The sequence below is a fragment of the Phyllostomus hastatus genome, unplaced genomic scaffold (genome assembly GCF_019186645.2).
Source record: "Phyllostomus hastatus isolate PE091 unplaced genomic scaffold, TTU_PhHast_1.1 phas_scaffold_501, whole genome shotgun sequence".
In the NCBI taxonomy this organism is placed as follows: domain Eukaryota; kingdom Metazoa; phylum Chordata; class Mammalia; order Chiroptera; family Phyllostomidae; genus Phyllostomus; species Phyllostomus hastatus.
Window position 1 is genome coordinate 3,107,155 of NW_025334033.1, and position 23,474 is coordinate 3,130,628.

Sequence of the window (23,474 nt, forward strand, 5' to 3'; positions counted from 1 at the left end):
TTCTTATTCCCAGTTTCCAAGTGAGGAAGCTGAGGCACAGGGAGATTTTATAATTTGCCTAAGGTCAAGCTTCTTGATGGAGCAGTGTAGGATGTAACCCCAGGACCCAGGGACAGGATCTTAACCCTGCAACTGCCCTATGCTCCTTGATTGTTGAGAGATCTCAGATCCAGCGCTCTCTTCTGTCTTCCAGCTTCCCCACAGCCTCTCCTCTCCCTTCGAGTCTTCCAGTTTATTACCTACATTCAACGCATTTCCACAGAATACTTGCTACTGCTCAGGAGAAGGAGGTCTTAATCACAGAGACCTGTTTTTACAGTAGGCAAGTGCAGCCTGTTTTCTTTTTTAACCAATTAGTAGAAACATTGCTGGCTTCTGATAGGCCGGTGCAGAAGGGCTGTATTAAGCATTGTGTTAGCTGGCAGGGGCAAGCCCCACTGGCAAGGCAGGGCGCCTGTTACAAAACTAAAGTAGAAGGGGCAGCCTAGGGAGGTTTCTGGCTTTGTCTTTTATTTGGCTTTATAACTCTGTTTTGAAGATGTGGAAAATGAGCATAAAGAGGATGCTGTTCAGGAAGAAGGTAAGATCACTGCCAAGGCAGCAGTAGGGGTGTGAGGTGGGGTGGGTGGAAGTTAGGACACCCATCTCGACCTTGCTGCTGCGCTTGCACAGTGTGAACTGGTGCCAGTTGTTCAGCTTCTCTTGACTTCAGACACCTTCCTCTTTAAAATAAGAGGGTTGAGCTTATTGATTTCTAATATTTCTGAAGTTTCCCATTCAGGCTCCCAACAATTCGATTCTACCCATGTTCTTCCATAACCTACGCACCTCATTCATTTAAATGCCTTTTGGAGTACTGGTGATGTCATAGTTTTCTTAGATCTCAACTTCATTTGAATAAGTTAAAACACTCTTCCTGAACCCCCCAAACCCATCTCCACCCATTACCCCACTCATACCATTGTTCATAGTTTATTTACTTTTCCCAGTCTTTTGCTCTAAACTTTCATTTTTCACAGAAATAAATTCTACACTTTTACTTACTCTTACTAATTTTAACTCCACTTTCCACTTGCTGTCTCAAGCAATCATCACATGAACTTAGTTGAAGCACTTTAGGAAGGTGGAAGCAAGCAGTCATTCAGATCAGGCCCAGACCTTGAATAAATTGGATAACATGGGAATTAAGTAACCTGACTCTGTGAAATGTAATCTCATTTGCTTTACTTTTCCCTTGCCTTTCTGGGGTCTTTCGAGAATGTGGGAGGGAATTATCTAAGCTGAACAATACGGGGGAAGGCCACACAGAGTAAGGGGAAGTGGTTCTAGGAAGTTTTCCTTTTAGGCATCTTCCAACTTCTGCAAATTGATTTTTTTTAAGTTTTTAATGCTGATTAATCTTGTGAGAGTCAAGGAGCTAGGTTCTACTGCTCCCATGAGGTGATGTGTCTTTTTGTGTGAATCACTTTTTCTTAGACTTAATTTACCAGGTGTCTCTTTGTTGGACTGATGTTCTTATTGCCATGAGGTACCGTTGGCTGCAGCCTCAACCTGAGAGGGTAGTGAGATGGACAGGAGAAACAAAATTCACTGGTAGTAAACTCTCCACCCAAGTAGATACTACATTCCATTTTCAAGTAGCTGGCGCTGATCGTTTCTTTAAGAAATAATTACAAAGAACACCATGTGGGTCAAATGCTACCTAATTATTTATCATGCCTGTTTGAACTTAGCTGTCTGAGGCAGATCATTTTTTATTTGGTCTTCTGCTCAAGTGTAACTATTAGAGAGCTTGAGATTAGAACAAAAGAAAATCAGGTAATGTTATACAGGTGACAGTCTTAGCTATCCTTGTTTTGGGTAGTAGGTGCTTAGTAACAGAATAAGACAATGAGATGTTATTTACATCTAAGAAAAGTGACTACCATATTTTGCCATGTACAATGAACATTTTTTGCCCAAATTTGTGAGGGGAAAAATAAGGGTGCATCTTATAGAAGGGTATAATGATTACATACTATGGGTATAATAACCCTGTGTATAATGTGCACAAAAATGTGGGTGCACATTATACATGGCAAAATATGGCACTCTCTCCCCACCCTATAAATATTACAGCATTAAATAGAACCACTTTTCAAGGCAACTGAGATCAAATTTGTAGGTAGTTTATTTGAATATTATAGTCTGAAACATGTTTTAATTCCCTAAATGACCAGAAATAGTAATATTTTTCATGGTCATGAGAACCAGAAGGAGTGTCAGTGTTCAAGACCTGTTTGAACTACCTTGCTGTTCCTTCTTATTCATCTTCATACTGAGGGGGTCACTGCTTGCTTTCATTCAGAATTGTTTTAGGTCCACCTATTGTTGTTCAGACTGGGTCTGGAATTTGAAGTACTTGGTTATAGCCTGTGAACAGAGTCACCTCTTTCTTGGCTGCTTTCCCCTACTAAGCTACACATTTCATGAAGCTCTTGGAGGGCTGGAGTTTTTTCATCTTTATATCCCTGGAGCTTTATACACAGTTGGTGCTTAATAATGATTGTTGAGTGAATACATCATTGTGATAGGAGCCCACTTGTGAATAAAGGGTAGCTACATGGACAGGCTGAAAAGCTTTCTGTGTTTGAGTCCAGAGAACTCTATGTGTTGACTGCGAGCAACAGAAAAGCCCACTAGGAAATTTTGCTTAATTTTTCTAAGCAGCCCCTCTAGATTTTTTCCTAAATTACAACAAAGGAAAAGAATGGCCATTCTTAACCTGGATGTTGTGGCTCAGTGGACTGAGTACCAGTCTGCGAAGCAAAAGGTTACAGGTTCCATTCCCAGTCAGGGCACATGCCTGGGCTGTGGGCCAGGTCCCCAGTAGGGGGCATGTGAAAGGGAACCACACATCGATGTTTCTCTTTCTCCCTCCCTTCCCCTCTCTAAAAAATAAATCAATGAAATCTTTTTTAAAAAAGAATGCTCATTCTCATTAAGTTTTTTGTGAGGTCAGTCTTCTTTGGCATCTCAGAGAGTGGAGTATATCACATGTCCGGCTGAGACCACCAACCACGTAGGCTGACACATCTTCACACTTCTTAGCTCAGGTGTGTGTGTCATCTGATTTTGGCAGGAGGCAGAAGTCAAGGTTTTAGAAGAGTGGTTAAGAGTGTGGATTTTGGAGTCTTACTGACTGGATTCAAGTTCTAACTTTACCACTCACCAATGCTGTGAACCTGGGGAAATCACTTTATTTGGCTGTGCTTCCTACTAAATAGGAAAAGAATAATCTCAACCTCATAGTTATGTGTATCAATCAGTCAATATAGAACAGTGCTTGGCACATAGTAAACACCTAATAAATGTTAGATACCATTACCATTCTCCGCTCATTAGCTGTGCAACCTGGGGCAGTTATGTTCTCTTGGCCATGGTTGCTTCACTTTTAAAGTGAACCTAAAATTAACTTACCCACCTTGAGGTGCTAGAATCAAATCATCTCCTGAGACCCAAGACTTGTCTCACTTTCCATGATGTATTGGCATTGTGGTTATTGAGAGGATTCTGAGACTTTATAATTCTGCTCCATATTGTAGTGTAGAAGGGCCAACAAGTCTTTCCAGTTTATGTCCCATGTTGCCCAAATCTCCTGAGGGTTCTTGAAATATATTCTGGAAATCAGTAATTAGGTATGTCTGAGAAAATGGAGCTTTCTCAGTTTGAGAAAGAAAACACCAAATATATGCATGTCTCCTCCCCTCACTGGTATATTATCATAGAAGACTGATCTTATGAATAAGCTGGTGTGATGATTCCTTCTTTCCTCAGGCTTGAAGAAGCGGAAGTCAGATTTTATCAATGCACATTTCCTCTAGACAGGAAGCTTGTTCTGAGAGTTAAGTGGCACCAATGAATATTCTGCATGTGTGGTTCCCTTTTTTGATCCTGTGTGCCATAGTTGATAGTTCCAACATATACTAGGATCAGCAGCCAACAGGAAAGTATCTATTTAGACACAAGGTCAAACCAGGGATTAGGGAGTACTGTCTTCACTTTCCCATAGGGATTGATGGAATATATTATATTATGAACCCTTTTTTTTATACGAGGGGTCCTTTTGGATACATTGCTAGAAATGTGTTATTGCAATCAGAATTTCTCAGCATTAATATTTATTGGGAAACATGTTACAAGTTTTCAGTGTGGGACCCGCAGCCATTCTCTGCTACAGAGAAGGTAAGGCTGTCCTTTTGCTTGTGGCAACAACTTCTGTTTGCTGAATAAATTGCCTTTTGTATTTAACATTGGGGTCAATCTTCTCACAGTAGTGCTCAAAGAGAGCCAGTGATTACTATTAAACCCTGGTTACTATTAAACCCTGATAACTATTAAGCCCGTTTGACTTTCCTCACCCAGCACAGTGCCCAGGTGCTCACTGAATGCCTGCCAACTGGACAGGATTTGAAAGAGAAACACTGAGACCCTCAGGTACAACAGGAAGCTGTCCCAAGAGGCAACCAGACAGCTGGGAAACAGGACTGCAATTTTTCCACCACCTCAGTTGCCAGGTTCCCAGCATATAAACAGAGTACTGGGAACTACTTTGAGCTGGTGGTTGATTTGTCTGTCCCGTTTTTGTTTTAGACAAATTGGGTCTGTGATAGAGACCCAACTGATAGAGACCTTTCAGATATTTTGTCCCTTAGGGGAATGTGGCTCTTTAGGGACCTTTGATGAATTACCTTGCCTAACAAGGCAGGTTGTGTGTTACCTTGTACCATTGCCAGGTTACATTTAGTTGGTTAGATCAATGAAGCAGAGAGAGGTGCCCTTTGGCTTTCAGGATTCCTAAAAAAGCCAGGAAGTCAGAGCTGCTGAAGAAGCCCGAGGTTGGCAGGGAGCGTGCAGGGTAATCACTCCTGCTGGGCTGGGGCAGTTTACTCTGCCGCCCTAAGGCTGGTGGATACAGGCGTGGTGGGTGTGCTTGGCGAAGTACCTGTTTGCGTAGCACTGAGACATCAGGGCAGAGCTAAAACAGCAGTAATCTGAAACCAGTCCTGTTGGTTTTCCTTCTCTGGTCCCACAACTAAAATCTGCATTCCAGATGAAACCTGCAGGGAAGCGGAAGAAAGCACTTAAAAAAAAATTCAAGGGCAGTAAGTTAGCTGCTTTTGCCTTCCAGGCATTTTGAGGTCATCTGTTTCTTTCTGTACTTTAATTTCTTTGCTTTGGGCTTTGTGAGTGTCTGTTGATCTGTGTGCTCTGCTAGTTTTTCTTTTTTTTTTTTTGGCCTGGATGACCCAGGCTTCTGACCATAAGTTAGATGGCAAAGCAGGGCCCGTAAGAAGTATTTCAGTCATTTTCTGCTGATTCACTTTTGAATTTCTTGGACTGCTCCGGGGGTGGTGGAGGGTTGTCAGGATCGGCTTGCCGGCTCAGCACTTCTGGAGTCTCACTTGCTCACCAATGAGAAAGTTGAAAGCAACCAGGAGAAAGACAGGCACTGGGGCGGAGCTGTGGTAAAGTCCTGGGCTGGGATGACTGGGACAGGCTGACTTTCCTTACGACAAAAAGCCTTTTGTCCACGGGAATAAATGCGGAAGTCCCAGAGGAGCAGCGTCCCGAGTCTGTGTGTAGTAAGGTGCTCAGCCTCGCTGCGCTGCCTCGGGGCACAAAGCTCCTCGGACTTTTTGCAGCTGCCCTGGGCGCACCCTCGTCGCACAGACCCACAGACCGGAAGGAGAGCACCGTGGTGACTGACCCGAAGGAGACTGAGAGTGCTGGCTCTGCGGCCAGGGAGTCTGGCCGCCTGGCTTCTGTTGCTCTCTGTCCTGTAAGTGAAGAGCTGATGGAGTGGATAAACTGAGAGCAGGGGAAGGTAACACAAGTCAGAACTTCCACTGAGGGCATTGCTCCGAGACATGGAGGACGGTGATAACTCTGTGAATGGCAGTGATGTCTCGGAACCAGACAAATCTGAAGCTGGACCTGACATGGCTCAGTCGATCCTGAGCAAGTTCTCCATGAAATCCCTGTTTGGGTTTACAAGTAAATTGGAACCTGTGAAGCCTGAAGAAGAAGTTGTGGTGCTGAAAGCGTTCCACACTGTAGTGGTGGATCCCTCCCCTCGGAGGGATGATGCCAGCCACTGCTCGGATCAGCAGGAGGCAGAGGCTCCGGGACCACCTGACCTCAGAAATGAAGGGGAGCCTGCGAGGGTGGAGACAGAGATGGAGTCAGAGGGAAGTCAGAGGAAAGCAGAGGCAGGGATTTCTCTCCCTGGTCAAGAGCTTCTTCCACTCACTGCTTTGAGCACAGGTGATGTCCTTTTGGTTCGTGGGACCCTCGTGAACACCACCAGTGATTCTGACTCTGATGATGGTGAGCAGGAGCCAGAAGAGGAAAGCAACACCAATGGCCCAAAGTCCCCTGGTATTGTTTTATCTAAGCCATCTGAGAAGCCCAAAGAAAAGCCAGGAGATTGTAGGGAAAATATTGCCACTAGGGAAAGGGATGACGCAGAGCTGGGTGCAGAAGATCCTCAAGGGACTCCCCCTGAGAAATGTGGCACGCCAGAACCTGGTGATGGTGGTCCTCAGACGGAGCACAGCCCTGACCAGGTACAAGCGGGAGAAGAAGGCTCCCAAGTTCTACCTGTGATAACGGACCAGAGCTTAAGTGCTGGTGTCACCGAGAACACCCCTCCTAAAAAAGAAGTCCCCGGAGAGAGGTCATTCCAGCTTCCAGCTTTTTTTAGTGGGCTTCGTGTGCTAAAAAAGGGGGCTCCAGCTGAAGGTGGGGAGACCATCACAGAAATTAAACCAAAGGATGGGGACTTGGCTTTGCTCAAATTGACCCAGCCTGTTCACAAGTCATTAGTACAGACAGTGCCACAGACAGTGAAGAAGACTGGGGAGAAAACAAGTGATCTGAAGGCCACTCCCACTCTCCTGGAGCAGCTCTCCCAGCTACTCAACATTGACATGCCCAGAGCAGAACTGAAGGCAGAAGACCCTGAGCCGCCCCGGGCAGAAGAGATGGGCTGCAGTGCTGCCCAGGAGAGCCAGAGCAGCCCCGGGGAAGCCCCAGCCCAGGGTGGAGAGGTCAAGCCAAAGCCACCAGAAACCGCCCTGGAGGCCTTTAAGGCCCTGTTCATCCGTCCCCCCAAAAAGGGGACCACAGCTGATACCTCTGAGCTTGAAGCTCTCAAGCGCAAGATGAGGCATGAGAAGGAGTCATTAAGAGCTGTGTTTGAACGGTCCAAGTCAAGACCGGCAGACGGCCCTTCAGATTCCAAAAGCGTATGTAGAATTGGGTTTTGCGTTTTGTCATAAAATGTGCTGCTGCTGTATTTCTTCTGAGGTTTCCTGTCAAAGTGAATCCCATCACCTATTGTTAATGACTGTCTTTTAGGTGAAAGATGATTATATTGAAGTTGCCCTTGTAAGGAGTATGGAGTGGGACAGAAGTGTTTTCTTTCTTCCTTATGTTTTTATGGATTGTTATAAGAGAGATATATGTAAATATGTGCTGATGGGAGAGGAGACCAAGTTTAAACATTAACAGTAAATGTTCTCACAAAAACTGTCAGTCCAAGTTTAAACATTAACAGTAAATGTTCTCACAAAAACTAAGCAGCATGAGGATGCGATGCATTCTGGAAACATAGCCCAGATTTCCTCACCACTTAATTATATACCTTGGTGAAAAGTATTTCTCCTTTGTACGTACGCCTACTATTTGGCAGATGGAATACTTGTTTGTGATGTAATTTAAATGTTCCCTGTTGGTTACAAGGCATTCTGATTGAGCACTGGATTTATAATGAGACCTGAATTTAAATTCTAATAATGCCACTTACTGTTGGGGTGACCTTGATTATCTCTGAGCCTCAATCTCCTCAGGAAGAAAATACACAAATAACCCTCATTTTATATGGTGGTTGTGAAGCTTAAATGAAGTTCGTGTATGGTAACTATCTAACTAATACAAGCTGTTATTCAAAGAAAATTAATTCAGTAATTATAGAGACTACTTGTCCAGTAGATTTTAAAGGTTCCTAAGGACAAAAGAGTGGAATTTCTTGGTTTGTGTCAACTAAGAATACAACTATTCCCTTTTATATATTTAGCCAGTTAAAATGCTAAAAATTTTAAAGCCTTTGAAAAATTATTTTGAATTGTAGTTAAAAGCTAAGCACAATATAACAATAGCACAATATCAGTTGTAAAAATCAACTGATACAAATAGCTTGAATTAGAAAGCCATTTCACTATTATTATTTTAATAGGAAAGAAAACGAGAATTGAAATAGCAGTGTGGAATGCTCAGAGAAGTGTCTTGGCCTACAGCTAATGTTCATGGAAAATGCACAAGTAGTCATTATACCATAAAGAATCCTGGACTTGTTTGGGATATGCTTGTAAACATACCTGTAAATGTACCTGATTGTAGTTTCTATCTGTATCTTCAGCTCAGAGTGTATTTGTGAGTTTTTAAATAGTTACATGATAAAAATCATCTATCAAGGTTTGTGTAATACTTGGCCTTGAGGGTTTTTTTATTGAAGTATAATCCACACACAACACTGTATTAGTGTCAGGTGTGTGGCATGATTCGACATTTGGATGTATTGCAAAATAATTACCACAGTAAGGCTCTGTATCCCCATACAGAATTACAAATTTTTTTCTTGTGATGAGGACATTTAAAATTTACTTTATTAATAACTTTCAAACTGAAAAAAATATTATTGAACTGTAGTTACCATGCTGTACATTAATTACACCCCTATGGCCTTGAATTGTTTTTAATTTTCACTTCCACTGGTCACTTCGCATTTCTGGGAAAGGATCATTGAACACAATGCACAACTGGCCATTAATATTAATTTTTGTTAATTTTAGAGTGAGCATATTTGTTTTGGGGGAAAAATTGGCTTTCATCCTATTTCATGTAACTTCTTTTCTCTGCCCACTTTTTAAACAGCCTGACCACAGCCCCACTGAGCAGGACGACAGGACTCCTGGCAGACTCCAAGCTGTCTGGCCACCCCCAAAGACAAAGGACACAGAAGAAAAAGTGGGACTGAAGTACACTGAAGCAGGTAATGAGAAAACGGGCCAGGTATCCAGCATGGATCTGTTGCTGCTACGGCTTTTAGTTCCAATTCAGGAGACTCTCAAAATTAGAGTTTTTGTTTCATTTATAAAGTGTAATACTGAAGGCTTTTCTTTTTGGTTGTGCCTTTAAAATGAACCCTTGCACACTTATCATTAAAGAATCTCTTCTAGATGAAAGGTGAATGCACTGGAATGAATGAAGGGGGGGCACGTGTGTAAAGTAGGAGACCCTTTGGGGAACTGATGGAGAAGGTAGATTACAAATTCCTCAGGAAGCAGGTGGTTGGCCTTCTCTAATGTGTGAGCTGGCAGGGTTGCTGGAAGAGGCAGAGTAGGACTCTTCGGAGCTGTAATCTGATTTGTTGTTTGTCTTTGAGTAATGCTTTTGAGCTACAGGAACCTTGTGCAGAGTGAACATACAGATACCATATCAGTTACTCTTTTACCTTTGTCAGACAAAGCTTTATTTAATGCATGGCCATTTTTAAAGGAACCTAACTCTCTGGAAACCTTCCCAGGAGCTTTGCTTGAATGTCTAAATGGCGTGGGAATGTAGATATTTTTACTCTGTTAAGTGAAAGGTCCACATGAAATTTTAAAAAGAAATGAAGAATGAAAGGATAGTATATCTTACTTGCATATATGTTTGTCTGTGTATGTCTGGAATGAAACTTCTGTTATCCTGATATTTGGAGATTACCTGTATAGGCTTGCATTAGGTTGGCCAAAAAAATTCATTTCATTTTCTTCTATTTGATGTCTCTAGTAGTGCTTAGTTGTCTTTAATTTCATTTGAAATAATTTTGTTAGATTGTATTGTGACAGCTGTCATATCAGTATGAATTTTTAAAAAACCATCAAAATTGGTGAATTCATCCAGCCATTTTAATACTGAAGATGGAAAGAAGTAGGCAACATTTTGGCATGTTATACTTAATTACTTCAAGAAAGGTAGAAGTACAACTGAAATGCAAAAAAAGATTTGTGCAGTGTATGGAGAAGGTGCTGTGACTGATTGAATGTGTCAAAAGTGATTTGCAAAGTTTCTTGATACTATTGACATTTTGGCCAAATAATTCTTTTGCTGTGGGGCTGTCTTATGCATTGGAAGATGTTTAGCAGCACCCCTGGCCTCTATCCACCAAATCAATAAACTTATTGGTGAAAATGAAAAATGTGTCTCTTCTTTTATGGAAAACAACTAAGTGGAGTTTTTGGCCAACCCAGGGTTTTGCTGGTTGTCTTAGGTATGTGTGCATATTAAGGTCAGTTTACCTGGTTATAGAAAAGTTCTTCTTTCATTTCTACTCATTGATAGACATAAGTGGATCAAGGTTTTGTTAATTTAGTAATATATGGGTTTTCTGCAGTATCATAAAATTACTTCAGTGATTGAGAACACAGGTGAATCTCGAGTTGGCAGCCTGATTGTTTTTGGCCTCCATTTGCACGATTGCATATGTCTGACTACCTCAAGATGTCAACTGCTTCATAGCATTTTTTTCCTGCAGTGCTTGACTTACAGAATGAAAACTATCATATCCTTAGTGAATATGAATATAGCTGTTCCAGTCTTCTTGCTTATGTTTGAATTTCCAGAATTGGAATGCTTTTTATTGCAATATTGAACCACTTACCAAATAATTTCTCTCATTATCTGGCCCATTTTGAACATTAAAAGTGTTGAAGTTTGCTTTTAGTGAAAAACCAGAACCTTATGAGTTCTCATATTGGTGATCTTAGTTTCATCCCTACTAGTGTATCTGGGCAATCTTCCTTGTAACTTGCTGCGTAGAGAAAGATATACATGGCAGTATTTTGGGCATGTTTATACTTCTAGTTGTCACTTCTGTCCTCTTCCATTTCCAGAAGCTCAGAGGAGCACTGTAATTTACCTCGTCTGTGGCTTTCTCATTTGTTTGTTTGTTTTTTCTTTAATATAATGAAATGTGTTCTCAGAGATCTCTAAGGTTTTGGGTGAGATGGGGAAATGAAGGAGGAAGAGGAAAATAATGATAATTCTAGGTGGGCTCTGATGGTAGCATGTGGCAGAGAGAGTGGCAGGCCAATCCCTGGCCAGTCCTCATCTAGTCATCTAGGTCCCTGGACGGTTCCCATGAGTGGCAGTACTATGGCTTAATTACTGTGCTCCTACGTCTGGTGCTCAGTTTCTTCGGAGCCTTGTTGGTGTTCATTACTCTGTGGATACACTTTGGCTTTGGTGGGGCGGGGGAGGGGGTGTCAAAGAAGAGTAAGATACCTTATGCCTCAGGAAACTTGTTTTTTGGCCAATTACTCAATGCTAGCATATCCTACTAGCGTTGTCATTTATTGCTAATCTTGAGGACATTAACATTTTCCTTGTTTTTGTCTTAAACTCTGTTGTTGAGAAAACTGGAAACTTAGAAGCATTTGGTTTATAACAGCACATTCTGTGGTATTTTTACTGGTTTTCCTGCCTTAGGGAAGCACACAAAATTTGCCACTTTGTAGGAATCACAGAGACAGAAAAATTCAATACAAAATATTTCAAGGTATTTGAAGTCTTATGCTTTTATACCTTCAGTGCTTTTATTTTTCTCAGGGTGTATTATTCATTAAATTAGTGGAATAGGAGGTCAAGACTCTAGCATTCATATTTCAGTTGTGCAATAGCAATTCTGAGCTGTTGACATCTAAGCCTACTTCTTGGCAGAGATGGGAAAGACAGTGTTTTTCTTCGTGAGTGTCACACTGTTCTTATGCTGCCCTAGGCCACTTCGGACTTGCTGCTGCTTGGATTTCCCTCTATTCAGAGTTTATCATTCAATGATCTTTTTTCCTCAGGGCTTAAGATATCACCTAATACCATAAACTCACCTTTGTTCAGGATAAAAAGAAAAGGAGCTGTTATCAGAGAAGCTATCCCCTTAAACTACTGCTTCTTGAATCCTCAGCCAGATGAGGGTAGGTAGCCACTGTTGCTGGTGCCATTGCCAAGGATGCTCTCTTTTGCCATTTCCAAAGCCATCAGCATCATCTGTAGCTGCTGACACTGTGACTACCTTGGCAGCTAAAGCCTTTGGCTCCCACTAAAGCCTCTGATGCCACTGCGATGACACCGTGCCCACCATCCAGGGAGGTTCTGCTGCCAATCTCTGAGCTCTTGGAGCCTTGTTGATGTGCCAGTTGAGAGAAGCACCAGAACCTGCCAGAGCTGTCAGTCAGGGACTGTCACAGGTGCTGGGGTTCACCTCCACTATTCAAAAAGGCCCTGGTGTGAACTCACTGCTGTGCCTGGATGGCTGTGCTCATATGAGTGAGAACCACTTACTCCTGTCTCTTGTGCTGTGCTTTCTTACATTATTACCAGTGCAAGTCTGCCTTGTGTTTGGAATGCCTCACTGCACTTTTGAGTGAAAAGAGAATCCACCCCTCACCTTTTCCTTGGAATTGCACTAGAGACCATCTGGGTGACAGACCCCATGATCTTCTCAGAATTGTCTTTTCCCCTCTGAGTACAGGAGCTTGCTATTGAAACAAGCTTATGGGTGGTCTTGCTTTTGCAGAAGAAAATTTTTAGTGGACTCCTCACACCCTTAAATGGTTAATCAATACATGTGAGTCCTTGCCACTTTCCTGTGGAGCAGACCAGAAATACCTGGGTGCAGTGAACTGGATTAGCTTGTGAAGCTCAGGTCTAAGAAAAACCCATTCACAACAAAGTGAAAAGGTGTTCTGTGAACAGTACAAGAGCAAAATGTCTACCTTTAAATTTATGGCAAAAGCAGTTTGTCTCATGAGAAATAGATAATCAGTGTTCTATCCCTCTTCTAATACACTGTCCTGTAGGTACTGAGTTTATATAAGGGTTAATAACTTACTCTTTAAAGTCTTTAAAACAAAAAGCTAGAAAGTGTTGGTATCAGAGAATCATTGAATCACAGAGTTGACATAGGGCTAAACTTTTCATCTCAAACTTGAGTGAAAAATATTTCTAAACCACCTTGGGTCACGTTTTTCCTTTTGTGAAGTATAAATGCACTTAGCCTTATTTTCCTTTAATTGCAGATATTACTGTATCAGACAGGGTCCTGTTAGGAATCAGGTAACATTCAAACTGGGTGATTTGACTGAGAGTTTATTAGAGACTGTTTACAGAGGTGTGGGCAGGGTTTAGGAAAAGCAATAGGAATGAAGCAGTAGTCTGGGATTGGTAATGGCGAGAGGTTTTTGCAGTGCTATTCCCACAGGGGCGAGGGTCAGAGAAGCTATTGGGAGACTCAGAACTTCAGAGGGAGGCTGAGTCATATGGAAAGCACGGCCTAACAGGAGCCCAGCAGGAGCAGGGGCCTTCAGTGGAGGGCTGCAGTGACCTCCTGGGATGGACCGGGGTGGAGGTGTATAAGTACCCTGACCCTATTCTGCTCTGTGGTCTCCCGCCATCCCACCATTTGCTCCATTGGCCAAACCCAAGGAGAAGTCAGAGGACTGGAAGCCACTTTATGCCATGCTTCAGGCTAGAAAATGTGGGCCAGAATAGGGTGCTTAAACTGGGAGAGTAGATCTCGAAAGTCAGATAGAAGATAGATACCCAGCACAGGTACACTGCCAACAGACTCCAGGTGACAGAAGGTTCTCACACCCCTCAGCCTGCATGGAAAAGGATTGGCAGCTCATTACCCCTCACCACACAGGGCTCTATACAATGGCATGAAGAAAGACTCCTGTTTTTTTGCCATCCTGTGGAAGCATTGTGTTTTCTATTCCAGTCAGTTCATAGAAAATCTAATGGCTCTCATTCAGAGACTTGCTCTGTGGATATGTACTTCTTAATGTAGAGGCTTTGTTTGCTGATTCAGCAAATCTGCCATAAGTTTTTAATGTTTTTTTTTGTATATAGCAAAATAAAATAATATTTTGAAAATATCACAAAGCAAAAGAAACTTTCTGTGATTGTGTTCCATAGAGAAACCATTGCCAACATTTTGCATTATGATAGACCAACATAAATGTAAGATTTAAAATTTTATTTGATCACACTATGCAGACAATCTTTTTATTTGAAAGCTTGACTATTTTTAATGACTTTTGCTACATTGTAACAATGATTATAATTTTTTCCAGTTAATATAAGTAGCATGATAATGGAAATAATAAAGCTATAAATACTTTTGTGAATGTTTTTATTTTTAACTATGTTAGGATAAATTTAGTGGAATTGTTAAATATAAGGGTATATGCCTTTTTAAGTTTTTGTTGCATGACAATTAAGTGTCAAAGTTGTTTTTTCATACTGAATATCTTTAGACAAAGTTCAACATTTTAGAACACTGAAATATTTTTTCCTCTTTATCATTTGCTTTTAATTTTATTTGTAATTTCTGGGGCATATAAGTTTTACACATTTATGTAGTCATATCTACCCTCATTTTGTTTAACTTTTCTTTTGGCTTAAGAAAGACTTCTTGTGTTCAGAAATCACCTATGTCTTCAAATTTCTTAAATGATTTCTTTCTATCTCTTCCTTTCTCCTTTCCTTCCTTCCACTTCCTATCAAAAATTAATTTTGGTGCATAGCCTTAGGTAGGGATCTAAGACAACTTTTTTCCTAAGTTAATTTTACAATAGGCTTCTGGAATAATTAATCCTCTGTATGCTAAATTTGGGGCTGTTTCAGGCTTTCTGTTCTCTATGACATGTTGGCACCTTTTTTGCCGCGTGATGATGCATCTCAGAATCTGTCCAAGTTATCATGCATCCTTTCTGAAAATGTTTTGGCCTTTCTCTTACTTATTTTTGGAGAAAATTTTAGTTTATTTGGTTAAGTTTCAAAACTATCCCTTGGGATTTTTATTGGACTTACATTAATTTTTAAATTAATGTGAGGGGAGGTATGAAAATTGAGATCTTTAAAATGCTTAATATTTCCACCTAGGAACATAGCTTATTAACTATTCAAATTTTCTTTTATGATTTTCAGTGAAATGTATATATCTTCACTTTTAAATAAATCTATTTTCAAGCATGCTATTTTAAAAAATTAAATACAGTTAATGAAGTTATATCCTGTGATTTATTTCCTTGAAAGTCAAATGCATTCTTAAGAATATTGTGACTCAGGAAAGCCAGCTCTGGCTAGTGATTCTTAATATTCTGTGACAACTTTAAAAACCAAATGATGATAGAAAGCTATGGAAGAAGACGCTGTGGTTAATTTAGCATATATTTCAGACCCCCTAATGAAGTTAATGTTTGTGAGATTAAAATGGTACCATTTGAGGAACTGGCAGTGACTTAATTACCCATGAAATGAGGGAGGAAAAAGTACAATGAAAAGCACTCATGTTTTCTGAAACAAGATGAACTGTGCACATTTGGTTTCTCTTCCTATGTGTACCTGGAAAAGCTCTTCTCTCCACTGTCTGCACCTAGGTGCAGGCCTGGAGCCAGGATATGTATGGCAGGTAGACTGCCCTTCTGAGGGTGACACCATGGGAAAGGGCACCTAGCAGGGGCATCATGGTCATTGGAGGGAGCAAGCTGTCAATGCATGTGGCATCTCCTAGGGCCTACTCACCCCACCCAGAACCTAGGAGCAGCTCAGGAACATCCTTATTTAGAGTGTTTTGGGGTCGCTAGAGAAATAACTCATCCCTCAACTTAGCAGAGATCTGCCTACTTTCTGGTTTGTTTCTAATTTGGGTTCCTTGGTTATAAAGTGATACAGCTGTTGGCCACCCTTCCTAGTGAGTTAGACATCCTTGCCTCACCAGCCAGGAAGAGCTATAAATATTTTGAAATATTCTACTGGCCTCCTATACTTTAAAAATTTTCTCCATTCATAGCTAACAGGCTGCATTAGCTATGAATGGATTTTCCTTTAATGTCTTGTGTCTAGACAGATTTATCCTAAGTGTCTTCTTTCTCAGTCTGGGCAATGGGTTTGTGCATTGTGTGTTTACAGCCTTTGTGATATGTCACCCTCACTTGCATGGAGTGATAATGATAGCGTACACACTAGAAGCTGTACAGACTAAAGACCAGGTAACACTTGCATTTTTGTGGCTGTAGAAAGAGGGTGTACTGGCAAATGAAGGGAGAAGTGAATGTGTTGGGCTTCCACTTACTGTGTAGCTGGGAGTCATGGGGAGGAGATTGACTTCCTCAACACAGATGGGAGCTAAAGGTTGATTAGAAGCAGGGGATACCCAAAATATGGACTGGCAACTCAGGAATCACATGTTGTAGAAAACATTAGTAGAAGTCTTTGGCTCAGCGGAGTAGAAGCAAGAGATTAATATGGTACAGTTCCAGATTTCATAATTAAAAAAAAATTAGAGCCCCAAACATCTTAGGAATCATTTAGTTCATCCTATTTATTTTACAGGTGCGGGCCAGAGAGGTTATTACTTACTGAATGGTACATATAATTAATTGAAGAGCTGAAATTATCATTTGAAGAGAAGACTACAGTTCCAAGTTGGGAGCAGTTGAAAAATGATGGACTTTTTTAAGCCACTACACTGACATTTAAAGATCTCTCAAAGATAGCACATAGGCATGGTAGTATTTAAGAATTATGTTAGTTATTTAAAAAATGGGAGCTGGGTGAGTCAATCTGAATAATAAGTGAGATGGTATGAGTCTAGACTGGCCCCCCAGACATGTCCTCAGAGATTAAGTAGATCATTTCATGCAGTAGATTAAGTAGGTCAAAATTAAAAGAAGAGTTTTGATGGTATTTTAAATGCTATCAAGGCTCACTTAAGCAAATAAAAATGCATCTGGTTTGCACATTATGGATGTGGAATAGCTGGTCTTAGAGTATGTCATTGTTCTATGTCAGTAGATAATAGGAAACAGTTTTCCAAAGTGATCTATCAGTTTATGTTCCCACTACCAGTACATCACAGTTCTAGTTGTTCTGCATCTTTGTCAACATTCAGTGTGCTTGGTCTTTCTAATTCAAGCCATTCTGGTTTTAATGATGTTTTCCTGATCAAACCCTTTTTCACACATTTATTGGAAGTTGGATATCCTCTTTTGAGAAGAGCCTGTTCAAGTCACTTGTCCAATTTTAATAGGTTGTCTATTTTTATTTGGAAGGGAAATTCTTCTATGCTGGGTATAAACCCTTTGGTTAATTGAGTTGGAAGTATTTTCTCCCACTCTGTGGGTTGTCTTTTCTCTTAATGGTGCCTTTTGATGAACAGAAATTCTCACTTTTACTGTAATCAATCTTGACCTTATGGTTAGGGCATTTTGAGCCCTTTTCAACTAATCTTTTCCCAATTAAGTCATGAAAATATTCTCTTAAATTATATTAAAAAGGCATTGGTGCTCTTCATTTGCATATAGACGTACAGTGTTCTGGGCATTAGTTATTGTGTATGAGCTGAGGTGACATCATTTGTTTTCTCCATATCAGAATATCCTAGAATTATTTACTATAAAACCCAAGTTCCCTCCTGTGAAACTGTCTATTGTATTCCATGGTTCTCTAGGCTTATCTAATCTTGTAAGATTTTAACTCTGTTAATAACTATAACTCCATGGTGAAAAATCTACCCGAGTGTCCTCTTACCTTGGTTATTCTCAGCTCTTTGTATTTCTACATAATTTTAGAATTCCTTTTTATCGATTTTGATATTATTATTTTTATTGCATCGATAACTTTAAATTACTGAATTTTTAATTACATGAACATAGTGTATGTTTCCATAAATAAAATACTTATTTTAATGTAGTCTCTTCTCATTTTCTTAGTGTTGTATAATTTTCTTTGTACAGGTTTTACACAATTTCCTTTAAATTTAAATTTCTAAGTATTCTATGGTTTTTGATGCAATTGTGCATGTTTTTTAAAGTTCTATTTTCTGACTATTTTGTTAAATAGAAAAATCAGTCTCTCTCTCTGATATTGACCTTGTATTCAACTTTGGATCTTGCATACTAGGTACCACACAGTTTTTGGGTTTCTTTTCTGTTCTTTTTTTTTTTTTTTAATAAGGAGCTCTTTCCATGTCAATACATACAGAACATTCTCATTCTATCTCATTTTTTAAATGGCTGCATAGTGGTCAATAAAATAGTAACTGTATCTTGATCTATCCCTTGATGGATCTTTTAATCACTTAGAATCTTTTACTGTTGCAAACAATGCTTTCATTAAATCATTGCACATCTATTTTGTTCATACTTGTAAATACTTTGATAGGATAGAAGCAGAACTGTGTTACAGTCCTTGCCCATTTTAACCACTGGTAGACACTGCACATTTGCCCTCTCAAAATATTGAACCAATTAATTCTAAACTAAAATAAAAATGTCCATTACTTACATTTCACCAATATTCATTTAATTTATGACAGTCTAATGGTTAACAATTTCATACACTTGCTTAAATTTGTATTTCTCTGATACTGGCATAGTTGGCAATTTTGTTTGTTTTATCTTCTTTTGTGACTTGCTTGCTGGTGTTCTTTGCATTTTTGTAAATGGAGTCATTAGTCTTTATTCTTGTTGATTTGAAGAAGCTTTTTATATATTAAGGAAATTACTCTTCTGTTGTATATATTATAATCTTAGACTCCAGCTTGCTATGTCTTTTACCTCCTGCTGTCTTTCATTATATGGAAATTTTGTATTTTATGTAGTCATATCTTTTCTGGATTTGTTGTTGGTTTAAGGAAGTCTTTCCTAACCTAAATTTTAACAGTATGTATATTTTAGCTAAAACACACACATACATGTTTATATTCTTTTTCAACCTAGAATTTGTTTTTGTGTGGGTGTATTAAGGGTGGCAGTGTGCTATAATGATTAGGGAGCTTGCCTATGGAATCTACTAGTCTTCAGCAGTTACTGAGGCCAAGTCCACCATTATTGGGCAAGTTACTGGGCAAGCTAATCACCTATTTATGCCTTATGTCCCTTATTTGCTTTTTGTTTTGAAAAATAAGGAAACTCTTTGTTTTCAGTATTCAATGAAATAATGCATTTAGAGACCTTAGTACAGTGCCCAGCACATTGTAAAATCAAAATAATGTAAACTGCTATTAGTTTGTTTTCCCCAGAGAACTACTTGTCCCAAATCTATTTAATAAATAGATCATTCTTACTCTTCAGATATGGAGTGCCAACTCTTGTGTATAAAATGCCTTTCTATGTGCTGATCTGTTTCTAGATCCTTCAATATTTTTGTTGAGGTGTTCAGCTAGACCTAGTGGTAATTACATGTCTTTGCAATTAATATCATTTTAAAGTTATTCAAATATCTGGTCATTGAAATCATTTCAATTCTTTTTTTTTCTTTTAAATGTTGCTTTGGTCGCTGTGCACATAAACTCTTATACATGAACTTGAAAGTTAGTTTCTCAAGATCTGATCCCATTAGAATTATATTAAATTGTAGATCAACATGAAGGAGCTGCTAATATAGAATCTTCCCATCCAGCAGCATAAGTTATTTCTCTACGATTCAGGATTTCTTTTACGCTCTTCTACAGAGCTGTACAGTTTTCTTAAACACTTAAATTAATTTCTGTGTATTTTATTATAAATGGGATTCATTTCCCATTTTAATTGGTTTAATGGTTTTTAATTGGTCTTACTGGTATAACAAAGTGATTGATTTTCATGTTTCTAATTCTGACTTTATACTCATTAGTTCTACTAGTTTTTCAGTTGAGAGCTTTGGATTTTGGGGGGGAGTAGATAGATCATAACAATTCCTGTTTTTTTTATTGTAGTAAAATTTACATAACAAAAATTTGCCAACTTAACTATTAAAAATTTTTTAAGACTTTATTTATTTACTTTTAGAGAGAAGGAAAGGTAAAGAAAAAGAGAGAGAGAAACAGCAACATGCTGAGAGACACATCAATTGGCCTGCTGTTGCACACCCCCAACCTGGGTACCTGGTCCACAATCCAGGCATGTGCCCCCACCGAGAATCGAACCGGTGATCTTTCAGTTTGCAGGCTGGTGCTCAACCCACTGAGCCACACCAGCCATGGCACAATTAAAATTCTTACCACTTCACTCAAAAGCATGTATTAACATGTTGTATATGTAGTAAATAATGCTTTACACAAAAGATGAATAGGTGGTAGCCATTTTTTAGTACAGTCTAGTAGTGTTAAGTGTATTCATGTTGTGCAGTGTCCAGAACTTTTTGTTCTTGTAAAACTGAAAGTATACCTGTGGAGGACAGACTATTCCATGGGGTGACTTCTCAGGACTGACCAGCTAGATCCTGGCCAGAACAGAGACTGCTTCCTGTAAATCCCCTCAGAGACTGCCTGCGTGACTCCTCCCTTCTGCCTCAGGCATGCTGGTTTCCAGACAGGCCCTTGACCTTCCAGGGGCAAGCATGTAAGGTCCATCCTTCCCAGTTCTATAGAATTGGTTAGCACCTGCTATACAGCATGGAAGATAGCCATGTAGTCTTGTCTCTCAAGATGTGCCTGGGAGGTAAATTCCCTCAATAAACTCTTGACAGAATGATGAAGTTGTCAGCTTCTTGCTGTGGTCTCTTAGCCTAGGAAGTTACACAAATGATACCCATGAAACAACTCCCCACTTCTTCCCTTCCCCCAGACCCTGGCAACTACCATTCTATTAAATACTTTCTGTTTCTTTGCATTTGGCTACTTTAGGTACCACATATCCTTTAGGTCCCCCTTTACCTGTGGGAGATATGTTTCAAGACCCTCAGTGGATGCCTGAACCCGGGGCTAGTGCTGAACTGTATATATGCTATGGTTTTTCTTATACTTATGTATCTGTGATACAGTTTATTATAAATTAGGCACAGTAAGAGATTAACAATAGCTAATAATAAAATAGAACAATTACAACAATATGCTTTAATAAAAAGGTTTTGAGGGACTTTGGGGCCATTGTTAGGTAGAATAAGGGTTACTCAAACACAGGTGCTGTGATACTGTATCAGGTGAATGTGCTGGATGAAGGAATGATTCACGCCCTGGAGGGGATGGAGCTGGCTGCCATGACATTTCATCACACTGCTCAGAATGGCATGCAATTTAGAAGTTATGAATTGTTTATTTCTGGAGTTTTTTATTTTATGTTTTCAGACCTTGGTTGACCATGGGTAACTGAAACCATAGAAAGCAAAACCGTGGGTAAGGGTCCACCACTGTAAGTGGAATTGTACAATATTTGACTGGCTCATTTCACCCAGCATAATATCCTCAAAACTTATTCGTGTGTCAGTCTCCTTTATAAGGCTGAATACTATTCAGTTGTACATATATATTTATTTATCTGTTCAAGTGTCAATGCACACTTTGGTTGCTTCCACTTTTTTATTATTATGAATGACGCAGCTATGAACATGGGTTTACAAATATGTACACCATGAGACCCTGCTTTTAAGTGGGGTGGGTAGATCTTATGGTAACTCTATTTTTTATTTTTATTTTTTTGAGGAAACTCCATGCTGTTTTCCATATGCCTATGCCATTTTATATTCTCACCAACACTGCTCACAGGTTCCAATTCCTCCACACCCTTGCCACCACTTGTTATTTTCTGGTGTTTCTCTTTTTGCTGGTTTGCTTGATAGTAGTATTTCATTGTGCTTTTGACTTTCATTTCCCTACTGATGAGTGATGTTGAGCATCTTTTCATGTGCTTATTGGCCACTTGTGTGTCTTCTTTGGAGTTATGTTTTGTGTATTCAAATCCTTTGCCCATTTTTGATCAGGTTTTTAACATTAGAAAATAAAACACAAATTGTTACCTATCTTTCTACTAATCCTTTTCTACTGCCCCGGACCTCTAAAACAAAGCTGGAAAAGTAGTGAATCATAGACATTCTTGTGTTATTTTTGATTTTATAGGCTTCCTTCTAATGTTTTCCAGTTAAGCATGTTGGTCAGAGATTTTTGATCCGTAACCTTTTATCAAGTTAATGAACATTTTTATACACCAGGGCTACTAAGTGTTGGCATCACAAAGAGTGATTTGAATGTAATGTAGTGGGGGTATATTTATTAAAACGACTGTGTGATTCATGTGGTTTTCTCTGACCTGATTATCTAGTGATTACATTTGAGATTTATTAGTGTAGAACCATCTCTTCATTTTTGAGATAATCCTATTTTGTCATGATAAAATGCTAGATTTGATTTACTAACTTTTCTGGTCAGTTTAAATAAGAAAAAGTCTTAGCCAAAAAGAATGAATTTGGTGAAAACTAAAGGAAATTATGGAGACATCTTCTGTACTTTAAGTAGCAACATAGGCCATGACTGCACAGTAGAGCACTAGATTTGTTAAAATAGGAAAAACAGCCAAATGGTTTTCAGATCTGCCCTGTGTTACTGTGTTTATTTTTCCCTGAATGTTAAGACCCCTTCAGTATACCACCAACCAAGATGAGTAGAAGTGAACTTTGGGGAAGAACAGCTGCTATTGTGTGCTGAGCTGCATGGCAGGGCTAGGTTGGACTCCTAGGGGATTTCCCTTGACTTAGAACACACATTCTACCTTGTTTTGTAATCTTAGAAGTGGAAGGTAAGTAGCCATGACATCAGAGTTACTGATGCTCCTAGATCATATCTAACTCTTATTTAGTGATATCTAACACATTATTAGTGTCTAATTTATTGATATTATTATTCTATTATTACAAATAATAATATAATAATATATTTGTCTATTCCATTAACAAATATTTACTGAGCATCTGTATTGTGTGATAGGTGTTTGGAATACAAAGGTAAATAAGATCCTTGCACTCAAGGAGCTCATGGCTCTGTTTTAGGTTTTTGTTGTTGTTGTTTTGGTTGTGGGGGGGTGTAGGTAGGTGGTAGAGAGAAGGAAGGTGGTAGAGAGTAGGGTGGGAGAGAGGTAAACTATACGCTTGTAAGTGCAATAACACATTCTAATGCTCTTATTGAAGAATGTGTGGCTTGCAGCAGAACACAAAGGGGAGTCCGGTCAGTTCTGTCGAGAGGAAACAGGACAGGTCTCCTAAGCAGGCTTGGGAAATAGTAGGCTGGGTAACTCAGGTGGAGGAAAGGTAGACTAAACATGCAGAATAAAGACAGAGTATGGCTTGTGTGAAGAATTGCAAGTAGTGTATTATGATTGATAAGGGACAAGGGAAAAGGTATGCAAGGGCTGTTAATGCCTGTTGGCTTGGAGAAGGGCACTCTTTGGGGGGGAGAAATTACATGGCCTGCTGTGATGGAGGACCGTGGGGTACAGACAGTGCCAGGAAGACACTGGAAGGCTTTAGGTCGGGGAATAATGGGACTACATATGGGTTTTGTAAGACTGCTAAAGAGGTATGAAGGATGATTACAGATCTGGGAGTGAGGCAAGTGGCTCCTTGGGGAAGTAGGAAGA

At 39.7% G+C, this 23,474-nt stretch overlaps 1 protein-coding gene across 3 annotated transcripts in view; it reads left to right on the forward strand.

Moving 5' to 3' along the window:
• The window catches only part of FMN1 (formin 1), a 355,246-nt gene that overhangs the window by 88,003 nt on the left and 243,769 nt on the right, over window positions 1-23,474 (forward strand). The window contains exons 1-2 of one of the 3 annotated variants that reach the window (XM_045823501.1): window positions 5,078-7,289; window positions 8,977-9,094. The exons of 1 other annotated variant lie outside the window; for it this stretch is intronic. In XM_045823501.1, the coding sequence (XP_045679457.1) occupies window positions 5,910-7,289; window positions 8,977-9,094 (1,498 nt within the window). In that variant the 5' untranslated portion in view covers window positions 5,078-5,909. Of the gene's footprint in view, window positions 1-5,077; window positions 7,290-8,976; window positions 9,095-23,474 lie in introns of those variants that run through there. One more of the 3 variants, XM_045823499.1, reaches the window with a different exon arrangement.